The sequence below is a fragment of the Bos mutus genome, chromosome 7 (assembly GCF_027580195.1).
Source record: "Bos mutus isolate GX-2022 chromosome 7, NWIPB_WYAK_1.1, whole genome shotgun sequence".
NCBI classification, from domain to species: domain Eukaryota; kingdom Metazoa; phylum Chordata; class Mammalia; order Artiodactyla; family Bovidae; genus Bos; species Bos mutus.
Window position 1 is genome coordinate 74,332,653 of NC_091623.1, and position 19,650 is coordinate 74,352,302.

The following is a 19,650-nucleotide window of genomic DNA, read 5'->3' on the forward strand; positions in this document are numbered from 1 at the left end:
CATTCATCTTACATTTTTTATCTGTATGCTAAATTATAACTTAGGTGCTCTCATCAAGTATCTCAAGGATAAATTAAAATGCTCAGTAAGAATCCAATTGATATGTACAGAGCACAAAAAAAATGTGATTTTAGTCCTTTAATGGGGAGGAATCCACCAGAAAGTTTAAATTTTCTATTTTTTTTAAGCAGTAATGTGGTGGGAGAAAAAAATCTAAAAAAGAACTGGTTTATAAGACAAAAAAAGAAGCATTATTTCTGTGCCATTAAAGTTCCTAACATTTGGTCTTCTTTTCACTAATTTTGAGTTCTATATGAAAGATATAGTAACCAGAAAAACACAAGGCTATTTTTAGGCTTACTTGCTCCGATGTTTCCAGTTTCTCAACCTGGAAAATAATGTTGAAGTTTTAAATCAATGCCATACCTCTTCTGGGGAATACAGTGGTGAACCTCTGCTTGTCTTGGTTGCGGGCACGTAGAGTGCCATGAGTATCCACAGAAAGCCCACCTGGCGGGGGAGGCATACCATACTGCAGGAGTCAGTGTTCAAAGTTATTGTTAATTGGAAGCACCTTGAAGTTCCAGAAGGGACCAAAAATTTGAACCATGAAATGCCCCCAAATTAGGAGCCATGTTGAAAACTTCATTAAGATTTCTTTGCATAAAACCATACCCAGAACGGGTCAGATCTGTATGATTTAAATACCTTCTAAAATGCCATTATGTGAAAATCCATTTCAGAAGGACACTGCCCACTCCTCTCTGAGCTAATGATGTTTCTAGGACTGTTTTTTTCCCCCTATATCATCATTAAATGAAAATAAGGTTTTATTAATATAAACTGGTTTTGACACGAGACCTACGTGACCTCAGGCAAATTCCCTAGTTTCTCTCGCCTTAATTTCCTCATCTGTAGAACAGTGAAGGTTGTGGTGGGCACTGAATGAGTTACTATGCCTGGCACATAGTATCTACTCTGTAGTGTCAGTTGTTAACAGTAGCATTATCACTCACCTAATAAATTAGCTCATAAAGTTTGCAGAGAAGGCATCAGAATGAAATTTTAAAAAACCAATTATAATACAATTCATGATTTTTTTCTAAAATGTAATAAAAAGATTCAGTTTTTCATAAGACCCTAAAATGACTATGAACTTGGCTCAGAATTATCTATCCTAAGCACATTCGTATTCTTTCCAGCTTTCCACCTCAAATAAACTCAGGCACATTTCTGTTTCATCAGAAATGAACTTGCTGATGAAAACTGACACTGATTCTTCTGAGTCATGCCTTCCAGGCACAGGATGGGTAAGGAGATGGGTTCCCTCAGAAGATGATGCTGAAACAGGGGAGCAAACAGGTTCCCCTGCTTCAAGATACTCCTCACTGCCTTCCTTCTGTGTGAAATTCAGGGCTGCTCTTCCCCTGCCCCATGCACATCTGACTGCTATCCTGAAGGTACAAATTTATGATCCCAAAGTGTCCAGACTCATCTAAATTTATTCCTAGGTGTTCTCGCTCTCTGTTTGGTCCTGTTTATAGCTAGAGATGAGCAAGAAGCACCCGCCAATTGCCTGGGTACTTCATTTTCCACACTCTCCCTGCTGAGGGAATCCAGGAGAACACAGAATGCCCTAGGTCAGTAGCTTCCATGTAACACACTCTTGGTTTTCCCAGAGCTGGTCAAGAAAGGCTGCCAAACTAAATCTGTAAGCCATTTAGCAGTCTCTGAAGCTAGAGGGACCAATTCTGCAATCACTATGCTATTGCTATAACTTACAGTGGTCACCTACTGGCCTGGGGAAGGGAGGATGGTAATTTCAGTTCAAATTTTGGTGTCAGGATTTAACATCAAATAGGGAGAGACTGTTTTCCTCTGTTGCTTGACTCAGATAAGCACATGAGGGTCCCAGAGAAAGCTACCACTTTCTTTCAGATCAGATCAGATCAGTCGCTCAGTCGTGTCCGACTCTTTGCGACCCCATGAATCGCAGCACGCCAGGCCTCCCTGTCCATCACCAACTCCTGGAGTTCACTCAGACTCGTGTCCATCGAGTCAGTGATGCCATCCAGCCATCTCATCCTCTGTTGTCCCCTTCTCCTCCTGCCCCCAATCCCTCCCAGCATCAGAGTCTTTTCCAATGAGTCAACTCTTCGCATGAGGTGGCCAAAGTACTGGAGTTTCAGCTTTAGCATCATTCCTTCCAAAGAAATCCCAGGGCTGATCTCCTTTAGCCTATAGCAAATTTTAGTTGTAGGACCTTTGCTGGTAAGCTATTATTTTAACATAAATATTCTGGGAGGAAGGCAAATTCAAGGCAAAGGAGAACACTAAATCACAGACATAGTGACAATGCAAATATTTAGTGCTGGTGACCAAGTCTGTTATTTCCTAGGAGATAGAGTTAGCCAGCAGGTTTCTTTTTCACAAAATAAGCAAATGCTTACTTTATCATTCATACATATAAAATTATATATAAACAACACACAAACTGCTTGGAATGCAAATATTCTTTGGTTTACTCATCAAAACAGCAAATAACAAAACAGCAAAATCTTATCAGTTAAATAAAAAAGTAACACTTTATTTACCTATCAAACCTTACTAAACATTGAAATGCATTCATTCTCATGTTCTTGTAGCAAGATTCGTTCTTCCCTTCTGCCTCTCCTCCTCCTAAATTAAATTATTCTGATGGGCTCATCACTAAAGTATAGATTGTTTTATCATTCTTAAAAGCACTTACTTTTTATAGACCCAATATCAGGAATGATCTACATTTTCTTTTTTTCTTACATTTAAACTAGATATGAAAAATGGAGATTCCATCAGCACATTTTCAAGATGACATACAAGTTAAGCCCTCAGCAAGCATTTCAAGGCAAATGGCATGTCATTTTGGGGAATTTTCATGTTTGAGGAAGTATTACTGTTGCTACTAAGAAACAGGACTCAATTCCGGAAGCATAGTCTTACATTAGACTAAATTATTCATAATGTCAAATACAATTTATTTCTAGAATAGTGATTTCAGAGAAGCAGTTTTCTATTTTTCTGAGGGTTCAATTTGACTGTCTTAATACTTGAATGTCTTAATTCTTAATTAAGATGGAATTTTTGAATGTCAATTAGAAAGTCTTTAACAAGAGAATCTTTAACAAAAGGTAAACCTGAAAATGGAGTTGTTTCAAAGGAGAAATGACAGTAAGAGAGGGTTCTTGGCTTTTTAAAAGAGGTACATGTACATAGTAAGGAATAAAGGTGAACCAAAATACACAACTCTGTACACGTTAGAAATATCCAATGTGCCACCAACACAACTGCCCTAAAAAAAGATGTCTTGAGGTTTGGAGCCACACGTATCTTTCTCTAAATAACTCTGTATTTGCATCATGCAACCATACATCTTTCCCAGGATCTGTTAACTGTTGGGAAGCTTTTAACCAGAATATTTGGCAATACATTTTTCTTCAAATAAAACAAGCCTCATAAAACATTACCATTAATGTCTGACAACTGAATTGGGCAGTCTTTCTGAAATATGTGTAATCTTTTAAAGCATTCTTGTTTTTTCCTTCATAAATCAGCAGAGCTCCGTCTTCAAATAAATCATGAGCAGTCACAACTTCAACTCACATGCTCATATGTTCTCTTCATCCAACATTTTGTTGATACCATCACACAGTTTCTGTAAGTGGGGTTTATAATTTCCAAAGGGATTATACAAGGCCGCCAAGAAATCACAATCTGAGAAGTGATCAAAGACGTTGTTAACACGTCCATGTGACTTGGTGGTGAGGTGACGCTGGATGATCTGGTGCAGCATCTCTCTGCACTCATTCAACAGCTTGGACAGCACGTTCCGGTCAAAGGTGAAGTCCACCTGGTGGAAACTGACCACCGTCATAGCAAGCTGATGAACTTTCTTCTTAAATTTCTCCATCAGTGCCAGCTCGTCTTGGTTAAACTGGTTATTCCTGTAAAGGATGGCCAGCTTGATGACGGTCTTGATGAGGTTCTTGATGATTTTCTCTGCCTCCTTTTTGTTCTGGGTGTACTCCTTGGTCACCCTGTAGAGCTCATCTAGCACTTCACTGCTTGTGTCGTCGATGAGGGTGGTTGCGATGGACTTGGATGCCATTTTGCCCAAGATCTTCTTTTGTGCCTGAACGGCCAGGTTTTTGGAATTAAAGACATCTGTAGCCACTGAAAACAAAAGGGGAGGGGAGAGATAAAAATTCAGTAAAGATCAGAGAGAGGAGCAAATTAAAAATCTCATCTGGAGAAGTATTTTCCTTCTGATGTTCTTACTCTATGGTGTACATTAGCTCTTGGTTCAGAAAGGAACTAAAATAATTTTCCTACATTTGGGGGGCAAAATTAGGTTCTTCTCACTGGTGAAATTAATGGGTGGCTAGGCTGCACTCCATGGGGTCGCTAAGAGTGAGACACGACTGAGCGACTTCACTTTCACTTTTCACTTGCATGCATCATTGGAGAAAGAAATGGCAACCCACTCCAGTGTTCTTGCCTGGAGAATCCCAGGGACGGGGAGCCTGGTGGGCTGCCATCCACGGGGTTGCACAGAGTCGGACATGCATAATCTTGAAGGTTTTTTGGCAATTCAAGTATTTTATTTATACCTTCTTCTTTATAGCCAATACTTCATTTAGAAGTTAAAGGGCTCTAGGAGAAGGGGGTGGGAGAAGGATAAATAAGGAACTTTGGATTATCATACACACATTACTATATATAAAGTAGATAATTAAGGACTTACACACCAAGTACCCTAGCACAGGGAACCCTACTCAATATTCTATAATAATCCATACAGGAAAAAAATCTGAAAAAGAATTAATATATGTATATGTATAACTCAATCACTTTGCTGTACACCAGAAACTAATACAATGCTGTCAATAAACTATACTCCAATAATATTTTTTAAAAGTTAAAATTTTAAAAAAAGAAGTTAAAGGGCTCTGATCATAAAGATAGTATGTTTCACAAGGAGTAAGTTTTTATGCAATTTTTCCCTAGTTTAAATTTTATAAGAATCACATAAGGAATATAAAGTCAACTCCACAATTGTTCTCCAAGCAACAGTAATCGAGAACAATTTAACAAAATCCATTTAAAAGGAAAAGGAAAAAAGTGACAGAGCTAAGATACTGAATAAATTGATAAATTTGATTTGGAAGCTAATCAAAAAGAAAACCTTGTTCTGTAGTCCAAAATCTGCAAAAAGTCAAATTGCCTGAGCCACTGGTCAGCACCTACCAGTTTGATCATCCTAACCACACTGAGTGTCAACTCTCCAGAGAGGAGTGTTGGAAAGAAATATTCTCTGGAGAACTCATTGTCACTTGCTATATCTAATGAATGGCCACTGTGCCCTTTACATTTTTATATGATTTGAGGAAATAATCCTTCAGTATGAGCTAATGAAATGTGCCACATGAAGAACACATTTTGAGAAAGCAGATCCTTAGAGTTCACTTCTGGAATTATCATAACTTAACTGGACAGAGATTAAACATACAAGCAGAGTTGTATGTATTAAGTATTAATAAGACACTGTGATGCTCCCTATTTATAGCCAGTCAGTGAATATGCTCAATAAATGTTTATTCCCCAAACCAAGTTTAGTTTTTCTCCTCTCCAGAATTGTCCCCACTTTGTGCATGCTGCTTCATGACCACTGTGCTCCCTCCCTCTTCTCCGAGGTGCCTGAGTGTTGGAAAGCAGTCACTCAGCAATGAAAGATGAAAAGCTTAAAAATACAGATATGCAGGAATGAGTCAGGGCATCAATGATGTTATTAGAAATAATTAGGAAATTATTTCTAGCTTGAACATGTTAGCAACATTAGAAAACAAAAAGGTAGCTACTTCCAAGACCAGGCTGGGAAGGTCTATAAGAAAGTAACTCCCTCGATGTGGAACTGCCATGTCAGATTTGAAATCAGGGCCAAAGTAGCTCATGGTATACAGTGCAAGTAGCTGTGAATTACCTAATTACCAGGATGTCACTCAGAACTTTACATGTCCATACACCCTGAAAGAACATCTTGATTGAACTAGAGATGGTCCTTTCACAAATGTCGATATTTAAACTTGTGAAACATGAACTGAAACTGCAGAAGAACTGAAATAGATTTTGAGAAAGAAATGGAAAGTGAAAAAGCATGAGAAATAGCCAACTTGTTGAAAGTTTTCAGGCTTTTTAATACTTTGCTCATTTAAGTAGTAGTTCACTATTTATTCCTACTTTTCAATGGTTTGCAAGAGTGCATGGTCTCACACTAAAGAATTTATGTCAAAATGAACGTAGTTCATTCATGTAGTTAGTATTATCAAATTAATAAGACCAGGGACCATCTTCCATGACTGAACTTAAGACACAGACCTCTACAAATGATAAACCTGATTTATATAGGAAGGGATATCCCCAAATTTTCAGACACACTAGGATTTCAGGAATTTATTTTATATAAAGTTGAAAGGCTATTCTGTTTCTCTTTGCGACCCCATGACTGTACCCTGCCAGGCTCCTTTGTCCATGGGATTCTCCAGGCAAGAATACTGGAATAGGTTGCCATTCCCTTCTCCAGGGGATCTTCCTGACCCAGGAATCAAATCTGGATCTCCTGCATTACAGGCAGATTCTTTACTGTCTGAGTTACCAGGGAAGCCCATACACTATATAAGAAGGGATACTCCCAAATTTTCAGATACACAGTAACTAATTAGGATTTCAGCAATTTATTTTATATAAATTTTAAAGGTTATTCTGTTTTTAATTGATTAGAATGTGGCACAGTCTACAAACATCCCATCAGGAATTTACTGCAATGCCTATGAAATGGCAATACAGTACATTCTGAAATAACCCAAACCAGAAAGAGAGTTCAAAAGACTCTCCTGTGCTCCTCTTTCTAAGGCTGGACTTGCAAGTTTGTACCTCTAGTAGGCTACTTTTAAAAATTAAACCTAAATGTCCCATTTAATTGCAAATAAAGACAATAATAACTCTCTGGTGTAGCACATTTAACTTCTTGCAAGAGAAAGGCTGCTGCCCATGAAGCAAGATCGTTCCTCATTTACTGAGAACCAAATCTGAACCAGGACAGAGAAGTTGATCTCTGAGGTTTCACATTCGTTTCAGAGGAACTTCAAACCCTGCTCCAGAAATACAGCAGCAGCTTCACACTTGCATTTTACCCTCTGGATTATATCCAATACAGTCATCTTTGAAAATGAGGATGAAGCTGTTGCTCCCTGCTCCGTGGGGAAGACATACATGCAGTACATTTCTTTCCATTAGTGAAGGCCTCTTCAGGGCCAGCTGGGAGTTGTGGCTGAGAGTTGCTGGCCAGGATTGTGTGGTCTGTGATCATGAAATATGATTGCTTTTTTTCCTTGCAAATTAACTGCCTTTAGCCACTCCTGCTTAGGCTTGTTTGTCAGTGCTACATCCTCCACTAGATTGATGAAATGTCTGGTGTATCTCACAGCTAGTCCTGGACCACATTTTTCTGCTTCACAATCCTCGTCCCTGAGTGATCTCATCCCCTTCCATGGCTTCAGATATCACCCACAGGCCAATGATTCCTACCGTTGCAACTCAGCCCTGACCTCCTTTCCAGACTCATTTTGCAAACACACTCAAGGTTTTTCTTTTCCTTGGCTATTGTGCAGGCATCTCAAATGTACCATGTCCAAAACTGAATCCTTGATTCCTTCCTGTCCCCAGATTGCTACTCCTCCACTCTTTACTATCTTAATTAACAGCATCCCTTCTATCCATGTGCTCAAGTCAGAGACTGAGAGTTGTTCACCATACCATCCCCTCCCTTAGCTAGTCCAGTGCCAAGTTCTTTCTACCTTCCTCCAATTCTCTAAATTCTATTCACTTCCCTCTATCTCCATGGACCACAGCCCCAATCCAAGCCCCTACCCAATCTCTTCCCACACAGCAGCCAGGGTTTTTATGTAAATCTGAAAACAATGCTTCACTTAAATTCTCTGCTAACCATCATACTTTCTTGTTCCTGAAATCCTCATCATTTGCTTACGTTTTCATTGTCTGTCTTATTTTACTAGAATCTACGCACTCTGAGAGCAGAAGTTATATATATTATTCACTGTGTCGTCCCTCTAGGCCCATGAGGGTACCTGGTATCTGACACTCCTGACAGAAGCAGAAGTTAACTGCCCCTCTCTCTTCACTATATTTAAACACTTCTCCATGAACACATGGTGACATGAAAACTGAGAGCCCTAAATACATATGTGGGTGCTTTGTTGTAAAAGCTAGAGAAATAGACGTCTTCTTTACCTAGTTAAATATGTGGTTTTCTTCTTTTGAAGTGCACCTCAGACTGTGGTTTCTCTTATTGTCATCAACCAGTTCTTCTGAAGAGCAAGATTTAGCAACTTAAGTATCCATTAACAGATGAATGGATAAAGCAGATGTGGTACATATATGCAATGGAATATTATTCGACCATAAAAAGGAAAGAAATATTACCATTTGCATCAACATGGATGGACCTAGAGATTATCATACTAAGTGATATGATATCATTCATATGTGTGGAGTCTAAAAAAATTATATAAATGAACTTATTTAAAAACAGAAATAGACTCACAATCATAGAAAATAAACTTATGGCTACCAGAGAGGATGAGGGAGAGAATAAATTAGGAGTATGAGATAAACACATACATGTGTGAATGGGCTCAGTCACTCAGTCATGGCTGACTTTTTGTGACCTTGTGGACTGCAGCCTGCCAGGTTAGTCTGTCCATGGAATTTTTCATGGCAAGAATACTGGAGTGGGTTGCTATTTTCTACTCTGGGGGATCTTCCAAACCCAGGGATTGAACTCATGTTTCCTGCATCTCCTGCATTGGCAGGTGGATTCTTCACCACTGTGCCACCTGGGAAGCCCCTAATATATATGTGCTACCTACTGTATTGGACAGAGAACTATTTTCACTGTCTCATAACGATCTATAATGGAAAATAATCTGAAAGTATATAATTGAATATATATCATTCTACTGTACATGTGAAGCTAATATAACTTTGCAGATTAACTATAATGTTTAAAAAATGTAAACATAAAAGAATAAAGAGGAAGACTTATTATGTACAATGAGAAAACCTCAAAGGACAATAATACAAATATTGAGTGTAAAAGCAGGGTGCACTGGTTCTGTCTTGAGCTACAGTGGAAGATTAAACATACACCCACCTTTCACTCTGTCTGGATCTGTGATGAAACATATAACCAAGGTAGGCCCAGGAAGCAACCGAGATGTATGAGTCAGTGTTCTCAAAGAAGAAAGTGTTGGAAGTACTGATTTACTTGTGTTTGAGAATACACATGTATGTTGTTGACTAATGAGAAATTATGCTTTATATATATATATATAAAGGATTACCATGACATCAAAACTATTTAAGATAGTTTACAGAAATAGGTATGACTGCTATTCGACATCTGCTTATCTCACTGCCTCTCCTCTATGTCTTTACATCTCCTTTCTTAGCTTAATCAAATAGTCTATTTTGGCAATGTTTGTTGTAAGACAAACTGATTTTTAGGGAATACTGGTTTTAGTATCAACAATTATACATTTGGAGATAAATAATGGTGTCAAAACTATAATGACACCTTTATACAAGAAAAAAAAAGTGCTCAGAAGGGGGGAAAAAAAACAAACCTTTTCATGACACTAATGAATGAAAAACTACAGTTTTCTGAAATTAACAAAAGTTACCCATAACATTCAAAAAACTAAGATCATGGCATCCAGTCCCATCACTTCATGGCAAATAGATGGGAAAACAATGGAAACAGTGACAGACTTTATTTTCTTGGGCTCCAAAATCACTGCAGATGGTGACTGCAGCCATGAAATTAAAAGATGCTTGCTCCTTGGAAGAAAAGCTATGACAAACCTAGACAGCATATTAAAAAGCAGAGACATTACTTTGCCGACAAAGGTCCATCTAGTCAAAACTTGGTTTTTCCAGTAGTCATGTATGTATGTGAGAGTTGGACCATAAAGAAGGCTGAGCACCAAGAATTGTTGCTTTTGAACTGTGGTGTTGGAGAAGACTCTCGAGAGTCCCTTGGACTGCAAAGAGATCAAACCAGTCAATCCTAAAGGAAATCAATCCTGAATATTCATTGGAAGGCCTGATTCTGAAGCTAAAGCGCCAATTCTTTGACCACCTGATGCAAAGAGCCAACTCATTATAAAAAACCCTGATGCTGGGAAAGATTGAAGGCAAGAGGAGAAGGACATGATAGAAGATGGGATGGTTGGATGGCATCACCAATTCAATGGACATGAGTTTGAGCAAGCTCTGGGAGATGGTGAAGGACAGGGAAGCCTAGGATGCTACAGTCCATGGGGGTCACCAAAAGTCAGACATGACTGAGTGACTGAACAACAACAACAAAACCCATAACATTGGCTTCCCAGGTGGCTCAGTGGTAAAGAATCCATCTGCAATGCATGAGACACAAGAGATGCAGGTTTAATCCCTGGGTTGGAAAGATCCTCTGGAGGAGGGCATGGCAACCCACTCCAGTATTCTTGCCTGGAGAATCCCACGGACTGAGGAGCCTGGTGGGCTGTGGTCCACAAGGTCGCAAAGATTCAGACATGACTGAAGTGACTGAACACACACACACATACACATAACGTTATCCCAATTAAGACACTGCTAATACAGTGAAGTACTCAAGTCACTTTCTTTATAACCTCACCTGCAAACACATAATTTCTTTACCCATGAAATTTTTTATACTTGGAACTTTGAAATGGTGACTACAGATGCATGTATATGTCACTACTAATTCTTGCCTAGTTAAAATTTGATCCAGTGGGCCCAGTATTAGGAAGGATGGAAAAGAAAACAATTTGGACAGCATGTCTGGCTGCTGTGGTCTGTTAACAGAAGTTCTTTAAACTAATGTGTAAAACCTTAGCTCTCTTGCATTTGAATTACTCCAAATCTAAATAGGGCTTAGTAAAAAGACTGCTTTGGGGATATACAAGTGGCCATAACCAACAGTAAACATTTCACAAGAAGTCAAATGGCTAAGAGTTGACCCCCTATATCAGGATTTGATAGCTCTAGGAGGAAAGAAAGGAATTGTGGAGCCCAGCCTCCACACAAACATGCCAGGGTGGAAAATTCAACAGGGTAGAGAAGAAACAACAAAAGAAAGAAAGAAAAAGAGAGTGAGGGATGGGGAGAGGGCCACAGCCAGCAGAACCAGTAGAGATTCAGACTGTGAGAGGGGCTGACCCTGGAAGGGCCAAAAGCAATGACCAGGGCAGCAAGCAGAGGCCATCTTATCCAGAAATAAAAGACAAGTGCCAGGAACCTTAATCCCTTATCACCTTCAGGTCACACAGATGGAGACCCTAACACAAAAGAACATACTCTTGGGAAAATCAATACATCTAAGGTTCTTAACCTGATGTTGAATGCAAATTTGGGGGAGCATACATTTTGCTGACCCCACGTGCTTGAAAACCAGTGGTGTGCCTCATCACAGGGACAAGCTAAGTCATTCACTCTGTGTCTCCTTCCACCTTTAGAAAAGCACATGCTCATTTTAAAAGGCAACATATTAAAGAAGACAAATGTCAGGGAAGACAGTGACTTTAAAGGGGGGCAAAAGAAAAAAAAATAAATCACTGGATGGCTTTTCATGGAGTCCTGGAAGTTGTAAAGCACCCCCTTGCAGATTCCTTTCCTTGTTCTGCACATAGTTGATTCACAGCTCTTAAGCAAGTCTGGTACTACTGCAGTTGGCTCCTGGCCACAGAGACACAGATAAATTCTGTCTACTCGAGGTGCAATTGCTTCCTCATTTTCTTGTCTGCCTGTGTGGCATGAAGCAATCGCTTTGAAACGATCATCAGAGCTTACTAATTCCTCATTAATGAATGAGTTAAGCAGTATCTTTGCCATGTCCATTTTGTATTTTTTATGAGTCACGAGTTGATCTTCTTAAAAATATCCCCTTTAACACAGAATAGAATTTTTCCCTAAAAACCATGTGAAGTAAAAACAAAACTGCAGTACACATCATTGTTTAGAGAGAACTCATACACGTTTCCTATGGCAACTAATTTTTCCAGGGTCCTGGAAGAGCGTACTAATAAAAGTCCAATATTCTGTAGTTCTCGGTTCCATGAAGCCATAGTGCTTAGGGATACCACGGGCTTCCCAGGTGGCTCAGTGGTAGAGAACCTGCTTGCCAGTACAGGCAGACAGAGGAGACGTGGGTTCAATTCCTGGATAGTGAAGCACCTGGAGGAGGAAATGGCAACCTACTCCAACCGATATTCTTGCCTGGAAAATCCTGTGGACAGAGGAACCTGGCAGGCTACAGTCCCTGGGATTGCAAAGTGTTGGGCACAACTGAGCGATGGAGCACACAGGCACAGGGATATTACTGAGACTCAATTTCTCTTTCTACAAGATGGGATTAGTGATCCCCACATCTTGGAGTTGCTGCAAAGATAAACGGACACAGACCAGGAAGGAGGATCTCACAGAATACCTGGCACAGAAGTTTTCTCCACAGGTTTGCTTAAAGAAGTCAACAAATTAAACTTCAAATACCTTCTGATGCTTTCTAGTACTGAATGACATTTGGTGAAAATCAATCAACTCCTTCTGGACTCAATATGGAAATACAAAATGCTTAGAAATGCAAAATGCCTGATGGACTGTATGAAGATAGAGACTTCACATACTTTAGTGAATAACGAGTCATAGAATCTTTTCCATGATGACATTAAAAAAACTAACATATATTAAATTTTTCTTTATCAGGGAATTTCTTTCTCTCTCTTTTTTTTTTCATGTAGATTTCAGTACCACCAGAACTCTGATAGGTAACACAAGTATATTTTGTCTAGGGAAAACTGGCCCATGGAGAACAGAATCAAATCATGAGGAGAGGAAAAAAGACAAACAGTATCAACATCCTCACAAAGCTGTGTGATAGTGGGTAAAATGTAAACAAAATGGGCCAAATATAAAGCCGAAGTGAAAACCCACAGCAGACAAGATTACCCCATAAAGTCACAGCTTCACCCCCAGACTTTCCAAAGCTTTCCAGAGAACCAGAGACGCAAAGGCAGGTAAGAACAGCATGGATGGAAACAAAAGATCAAGGTCAAGAGTCCCGGGTTTTCGACTTGGCTCCAATTTACTTTCTTCAGGTCTGTTTTCTCATCTACTAAGGGGGCATCCTTTCAAGGTGGTCTGGCTTAAGTTATATTTGTGTGTGTGTGTGCCAAGTCACTCGGTCGTGTCTGACTCTTTGCGACCTGATGGACTGTAGCCTGCCAGGCTCCGCTGTCTGTAGGATTCTCCGGGCAAGAATACTGGAGTGGGTTGTCATTTCCTTTTCTGGGGGATCTTCCCAACCCAGCAATTGAACCTGGGTCTCTTATATCTCCTGCATTGGCTGGTGGGTTCCTTACCATTAAAAGTGAGAACACTCCAGCAGTGTGCTTCTGGGCTCATGACTACAGATCACAAACGCACACTGAGTTTTGCTTCCTTATTTAATACACTTGAGGTAGAGAAGCAGGAATTCAAATCCAATATTTGCACACACTGTGTTCTTTCTACTCGTTTCTCCTTATATCTTCTATTTTTCCAAATTTGTGGACAAGAGAAATTACGTCCTGAAGAAAATACTGTGAAGCTTTTCCCCTTTGTGGTCTTGAGCTGTTTTTGTTGTTTTAATTCTGGAATCTTTTCATTTTGATTTTGGGTTCAATTGTATGTTTTTGATGCCTGTGGCTTAATTTTGTGATGATTTTGAAATTGAAAATGTAATTTCCTAAGTTTCAATACCATTAATTCCATATTAGACTCCATCTCTGTTTTTTTGTTATTGTTTTGTTTTTTTCCAGTTAATTTGCTCCATAAATCATAAGATGACTTGATCGCTTTCTATGAAGCATAAACTCTGACAAGATATGCCTGACGCGTCTAGATCCACTAATACCAGGGTTGGAAGAAAGTTGATGATATCTGTATGAAGATGTATGGTTGGATTCCATGGAATGTCAGTCTTGTAAATATTAGAACAGAGATTACAGGAATAGAAATGGATTTTGTGGCTACTCAGAGTGAGAGGTTAACAGTCACGAGAACCCACTGGCTAGTCACTGTATTTTGAACTTAATACCACATTATCCCCAGAACTGCCTAATTCTGCACTATCTTACTGAAGCTTCACAACAATCTCAGGAGGGAGGTTATTATCCCCATTTACAGATATGGTAAATGAGGCCCAGAGAAATTAAGTTGCTTTCTTAAGTTCGTATAGTCAGTAAGTGGAAGAGATGAACTTGATCCCAGATGTCTAACTCCAACCTATTCTCTTAAGAGTTCTGCTATACCATATAAGCATAAAAACAAAACAAAACAACAACAACAAAAAACTTTCTCTTGAAGTATGGGAACAGGAAGACCTAATAATATTTGATAAAGTGAAATGAAATAAAAGAAAAATAAAAAAAGATACGAGGTCTCCCTGGGGTAAGAAATGGACTCAATAAAATAGATCAATCCAGCTGGGTTTGAAATAGCCTGTATTTCTAGGGAAAACCCAAGGTAGTTTCAAAACATTTTAAAATGAAATTAAAAAAATAATATGCTTACATTACTCAAAAGCCATGATATAAATATTTAAAGTGAGAAGTCTCACTTTCAACTTTGCTACTCACTGCACAGTCCTGACCCTGACCACTGCTTTCCAGAGACAACTATTCTTTTGGTATCCTTTCAGAGTTGCTGTCTTCTCTGCACAAATGAGCATATGTATGAATAGACAGATACTGAGCAGGGTAAAGAGGTTTTTGTTGTTGTTCAGTCACTAAGGCATGTCTGACTCTTTGCCACCCCATGGATTGCAGCATGCCAGGCTTCCGTTCCTTCACTATCTCCCAGAGTTTACTCAAATTCATATCCACTGAGTTGGTGATGCTATCTAACCATTTCATCCTCTGTCATCCCCTTCTCCTCTTGCCTTCAATCTTTCCCAGCATCAGGGTCTTTTCCAATGAGTTGGTTCTTCACATCAGGTAGCCAAAGTGTTGGAGCTTCTGCTTTAGCATCAGTTCTTCCAATAAGTATTCAGGGTTGATTTCCTTTAGGATTGACTGGTTTGATCTCCTTGTTGTCCAGGGGACTCAGAAGAGTTTTCTCCAGAACCACAATTCAAAAGCATCAGTTCTTCAGTGCTCAGCTTTCTTTACATCCCAACTCTCACATCCGTATATGATTAGCAGGAAAACCATAGCTTTGACTATACAGACTTTTGTCATCGACAAAGTGATGTCTCTGCTTTTTAATATGCTATCTAGGTTTGTCATAGCTTTCCTTCCAAAGAGCAAGCGTCTTTTAATTTCATGGTTGCAGTCACTGTCCACAGTGATTTTTGAATCCAAAAAAATAAAATCTGTCACTGCTTCCACTTTTCCCCCTTCTATTTGCTATGAAGTGATGGGACCAAATCCCACGATCTTACGTTTTTTGAATGATGAGTTTTAAGCCAGCTTTGTCACTCTCCTTTTTCACCCTCATCAAGAGGCATTAAGAAGTCTTACAGGTGTGTAATTCTTATTAATGCTATTTTTGAATGATGAGAGATTAAACCGAGTAATTCCAATTTATGAAATTCTGTAATTCCTTGCACGACTAGGACATAAAATGGTGAGATGCCAGAGGCACATGGCTGTTATCTTTATTCCCATTCATGTGATAGCAGTAAGAGTCCTTCAGTGAGTGGTGGGAAGGTAGCAAGGTTGAAACAGAGGTCTTTACTTAACTGGGGCAGGGGGAGGTTATGATTAGAGAAGTTGTGCAGTTTATCATCCTAATGGGATCCCTCTGCAAACGGTACTATTAGCAATTATGCTCTGACAACAAAGCTGTGCCTCTTCCAGCAGGTAAATGTAAGTGGTCACTAAAGACTACTTAAGTACTGAAGCACTAAAGGCACTCAAGACTAAATAAGAAAGGGTCAAAAGTCAGGGTTATCCAAATATTTAGGACCTGAGAAATTTCTTGGGAACCCCACATGAGCACCAGCCAGCTTTTATTCTGAATTATGTTAAAAACAAAAACCCAATTCTTCAAGAAGTTAAGAGTCTTAAGCGAGGGGTGAGGGCTAATTCCCTCTAGCTAAATAAGTTTGGGAAATAGCCGTATATGAGGGACAAGGGTCCCATTTGAGTTGCAAAAAAATGTACTAATAATATTAAAGGTCTTGAGGATTAGTGGAGTAAAGGAACATTTTAACTTTACTTACTCAGGTTTTTCAAACTACACAGATGACCCATTAACAAATTTGTAGGCTAAGATGAGTGAAAATTATTGGCTAACAAATGAACTTGAGTTCTTGCTATTCCTCTGGAATGGATTCATAATTGTCTCCTGTAAATAGGGGAGGGCAGGACAGGCAGTCAGGCAAAAAGACAAGCAAGGTGGTGACTGTGAGCCTGGGGTTCAGGGGTCAGAAGCCTAGTTTGGCTATTGAGTGCTGGGTCTCTGGGGCTAGTTACCTAACTTCTCTGTGCCTTATTTTCCCCACATGCAAATGAGGATACCTGAGGGTTTTATGATGATTAAATGGGAATAATCCATACAAAGTGCTCAGGGGAGCTCCAGGTGTTAAAAAATAACATCAATTAATGTGAACTATTATTACTATGGTCATTAATGTTGTTATCCCTATTGTTAAGGTAGGTAGGTATTGTTGACATTCAGCTGGTGTGGGATAAGAGTCTTGTGATCATGACTTGTGAAATAGGAGTGAGGAGAGATGACAGGACATTAACCCAAAGACGTGAATCATTCAACAAAACTTCTGAGTGTTCATAATGTATCAGATACTGCAGATTCAGAGATAAACAACCTATCCTTTCTGTCCAGACACTCAAGTCTAAGGTGGAGTGGAGGCAGGAAGCAGATGGTTACACAGCTCAGCAGAATCCTGAAAGCAATGGTAGCAAAGAGAAGGAACGATAATTTTGCTGGAATGGAAGGAAATTAGGTTTGAGGAAAGTTTCACAAGTAGAGACTGACCCAAGAGGCAGAAAAAGATTCTGCCTTAACAAAAATAAATGTGACTGCATTCCAGAGCTGACCTACAGAATTCTGACAAGAGAGTTAGGAATGAAAAAGTCTGCCCAGCAGTGTACCCATATGTGAGAAACCCAAGGAGGCATGTGGGTCCTATGGATTTTAGAGAGACTTTTTTATTTTTAATTGAAGGATAATTGCTTTACAATGTTGTATTGGTTTCTGTTGAACAACAATGTGAATCAGCTATAAGTATATATATATCCCCTCTGTCTTGAGCCTCCCTCTCACCCTGTGCCCCACCCCCCACCATCTCACCCCACTAGGTCATCGCTTTAGAGAAACCTTAAACACAAACTATGTATAATTTGTTGTCAAGGCCAGGAAAATTTACTACAGTGGTACTCAGTTTCTGAGAAAGCTTTGGTAGGGAAAGAACAGATACAGCAGGAAATGGGCAGCAGTCTCTTTGGCAAGGGTTATGAATATCAGAAGGTCTGGAGTTTTCTAGAAATGCATTGTTGGACTTACTGAATCAGAATCCTCAGGACTGCAGTCTAAGCAGCTGTATTTGGAGGAAGCACTGTGATGGATGGTTCTGATGGAGGGTAGTGCTGGAAGATCCCTATTCTGAGGTGTACTTCTACAACTTAACACTTTATAATTTTCAACAGACATTCTTTTGCCATTAAGGCATGCTGTAAATAGCCTATGAACAGATGTAAGTGAAAGTGAGAGTGTTACTCCCTCAGTCGTGTCTGACTCTTTGCAACCCCATGGATTGTAGCTCGCCAGGCTCCTCTGTCCATGGGATTCTCCAGGCAAGAATACTGGAGTGGGTTGCCATGCCCTTCTCCAGAAGGATCTTCCTGACCCAGGGATCAAACTCCGGTCTCCCGCATTACAGGCAGATTCTTTACCATCTGAGCCACTATGGAAGCATATGAACAGATGTAACTCCTCAAATTTTTTTTCACCCAAAACTAGATGTGAGTTTGCACACAGAATTCAGAGAAAATATTTTCACAATAGAGCTTATTCTATTTAGGCCTCAAAGAGAACAGAAAAGTTACCCTCTTTATGTGATACTTTAATCAAAACTTGAACAGGACCTATCACTAGGCTTCACATGAGTTTGAAATTAAATAAAAATATCCTATAAGTGTTTATACCAAACTGACTTTAGTGAGCTATTCTTTTTCTTTTTAAATTAAATGAAACCTTCCTTATTTATTATATGGGATTAGGATACTTTATGTTTTTCTTAAAGATTTTTCAATTAAGCTGGGTTTATTTACATACCTTCTTGAGGACATGAAGCCTTTCCATTGTTGATATAAGCCAAGCTTCTACCAGATTACAGAGGAAAGTCCTCTAAACAAGCCCCATGATGTTCTATACTTTTCCACCCACTAAGTTCTCCCATCCTGCCAGAGGCCCTGGCTCCTCATGAATATTTATATTCACTCCTGTGCTACGAAAACCAGTAACAGACTTAAAATGCCAACACACTAGAGTGCAGTTTAGCTACTGAGCCACCCCTAAAACTGGAATTGGTGATCAGCATACCCTTTCAGGTCTCCTTAGGCTGCTCCTGGCTATATAACAGAGACAACCAGACAACCAAATTACAGCTGACATTTGCGTGGCACTCCATAGTCTGCAAAATATTTTTAGGATAACACTTCCATGTGTTTATGAAAGCTTTGTTCTGGTTTGGTCCTCTTACTATTATGTAACCCTGAGGGAGCAGATGAGAGAATTGAGGCTCTACAGTCGAGGGACTTGTCCAAGGGCATTTAGCGATGGGCAGAGCTAGGGTCCATGGCAGTCCATTACGGTGCATGGTTGCTCTGTAAGAAAGGTGAAATTAAGAGAATGTATACTCTTCATGAGGTTTCTAGCAAATGCTGTGATGTGGCTGAGCCAGCTATATAATCTCACCTCTTAGAGCTTCTCTACTGCCCAAGCTAAAGCAACTCCTCGAACTAAAAAAAAAAAAAAAAAATAGAAGCTAGGCCTTACACATCAGAAGAGAGAGGGGGAAAAAAAGGAAAGCAAAATGATGTGTCCACCATGTTTCACTCCTGAAAAAGTCCTGCTCATCCTTTAAGGCTCAGTTTAAATGCCACTTCTTCCAAGAAGTTTTTCCAAAGTACAGTGGCAAAGTAATCTAAATCCAAAGGAAAGAATAAAACATTTCCTCTTCCAATGTATTTTCTGCCTTTTGGGAGAGTTAACTTTCTGTCTTGGCTTACTTGATCATGATCCTTGACAACTAAGGGACCATTCTCTCTATGCATCTCTCTCCTCTTCAAAGTGCTTAACACGTGCCTTCCAGATTCCACGGAGTGAGACACAGTCCACTGCTCCCGTCTGCCTCCTTGGAACCTATCACTATCTTTACCAGTAATTCATCAAGACGTATCAGGGAATGAACTCCACATCCTATATCTCAGTTCGGTTCAGTTCAGTCGCTCAGTCGTGCCCGACTCTTTG

The 19,650-nt window shown here is 39.6% G+C and overlaps 1 protein-coding gene across 5 annotated transcripts in view; it reads right to left on the reverse strand.

Moving 5' to 3' along the window:
* Positions 1-2,347: 2,347 nt before the first annotated feature.
* TNFAIP8 (TNF alpha induced protein 8) overlaps positions 2,348-19,650 on the reverse strand; it is a 144,672-nt gene continuing 127,369 nt past the window's right edge. For all 5 annotated transcript variants that reach the window (XM_070374099.1, XM_070374100.1, XM_070374097.1 and 2 more), the window contains one exon: positions 2,348-4,209. In XM_070374099.1, the coding sequence (XP_070230200.1) occupies positions 3,644-4,209 (566 nt within the window). In that variant the 3' untranslated portion in view covers positions 2,348-3,643. The remainder of the gene's footprint in view (positions 4,210-19,650) is intronic.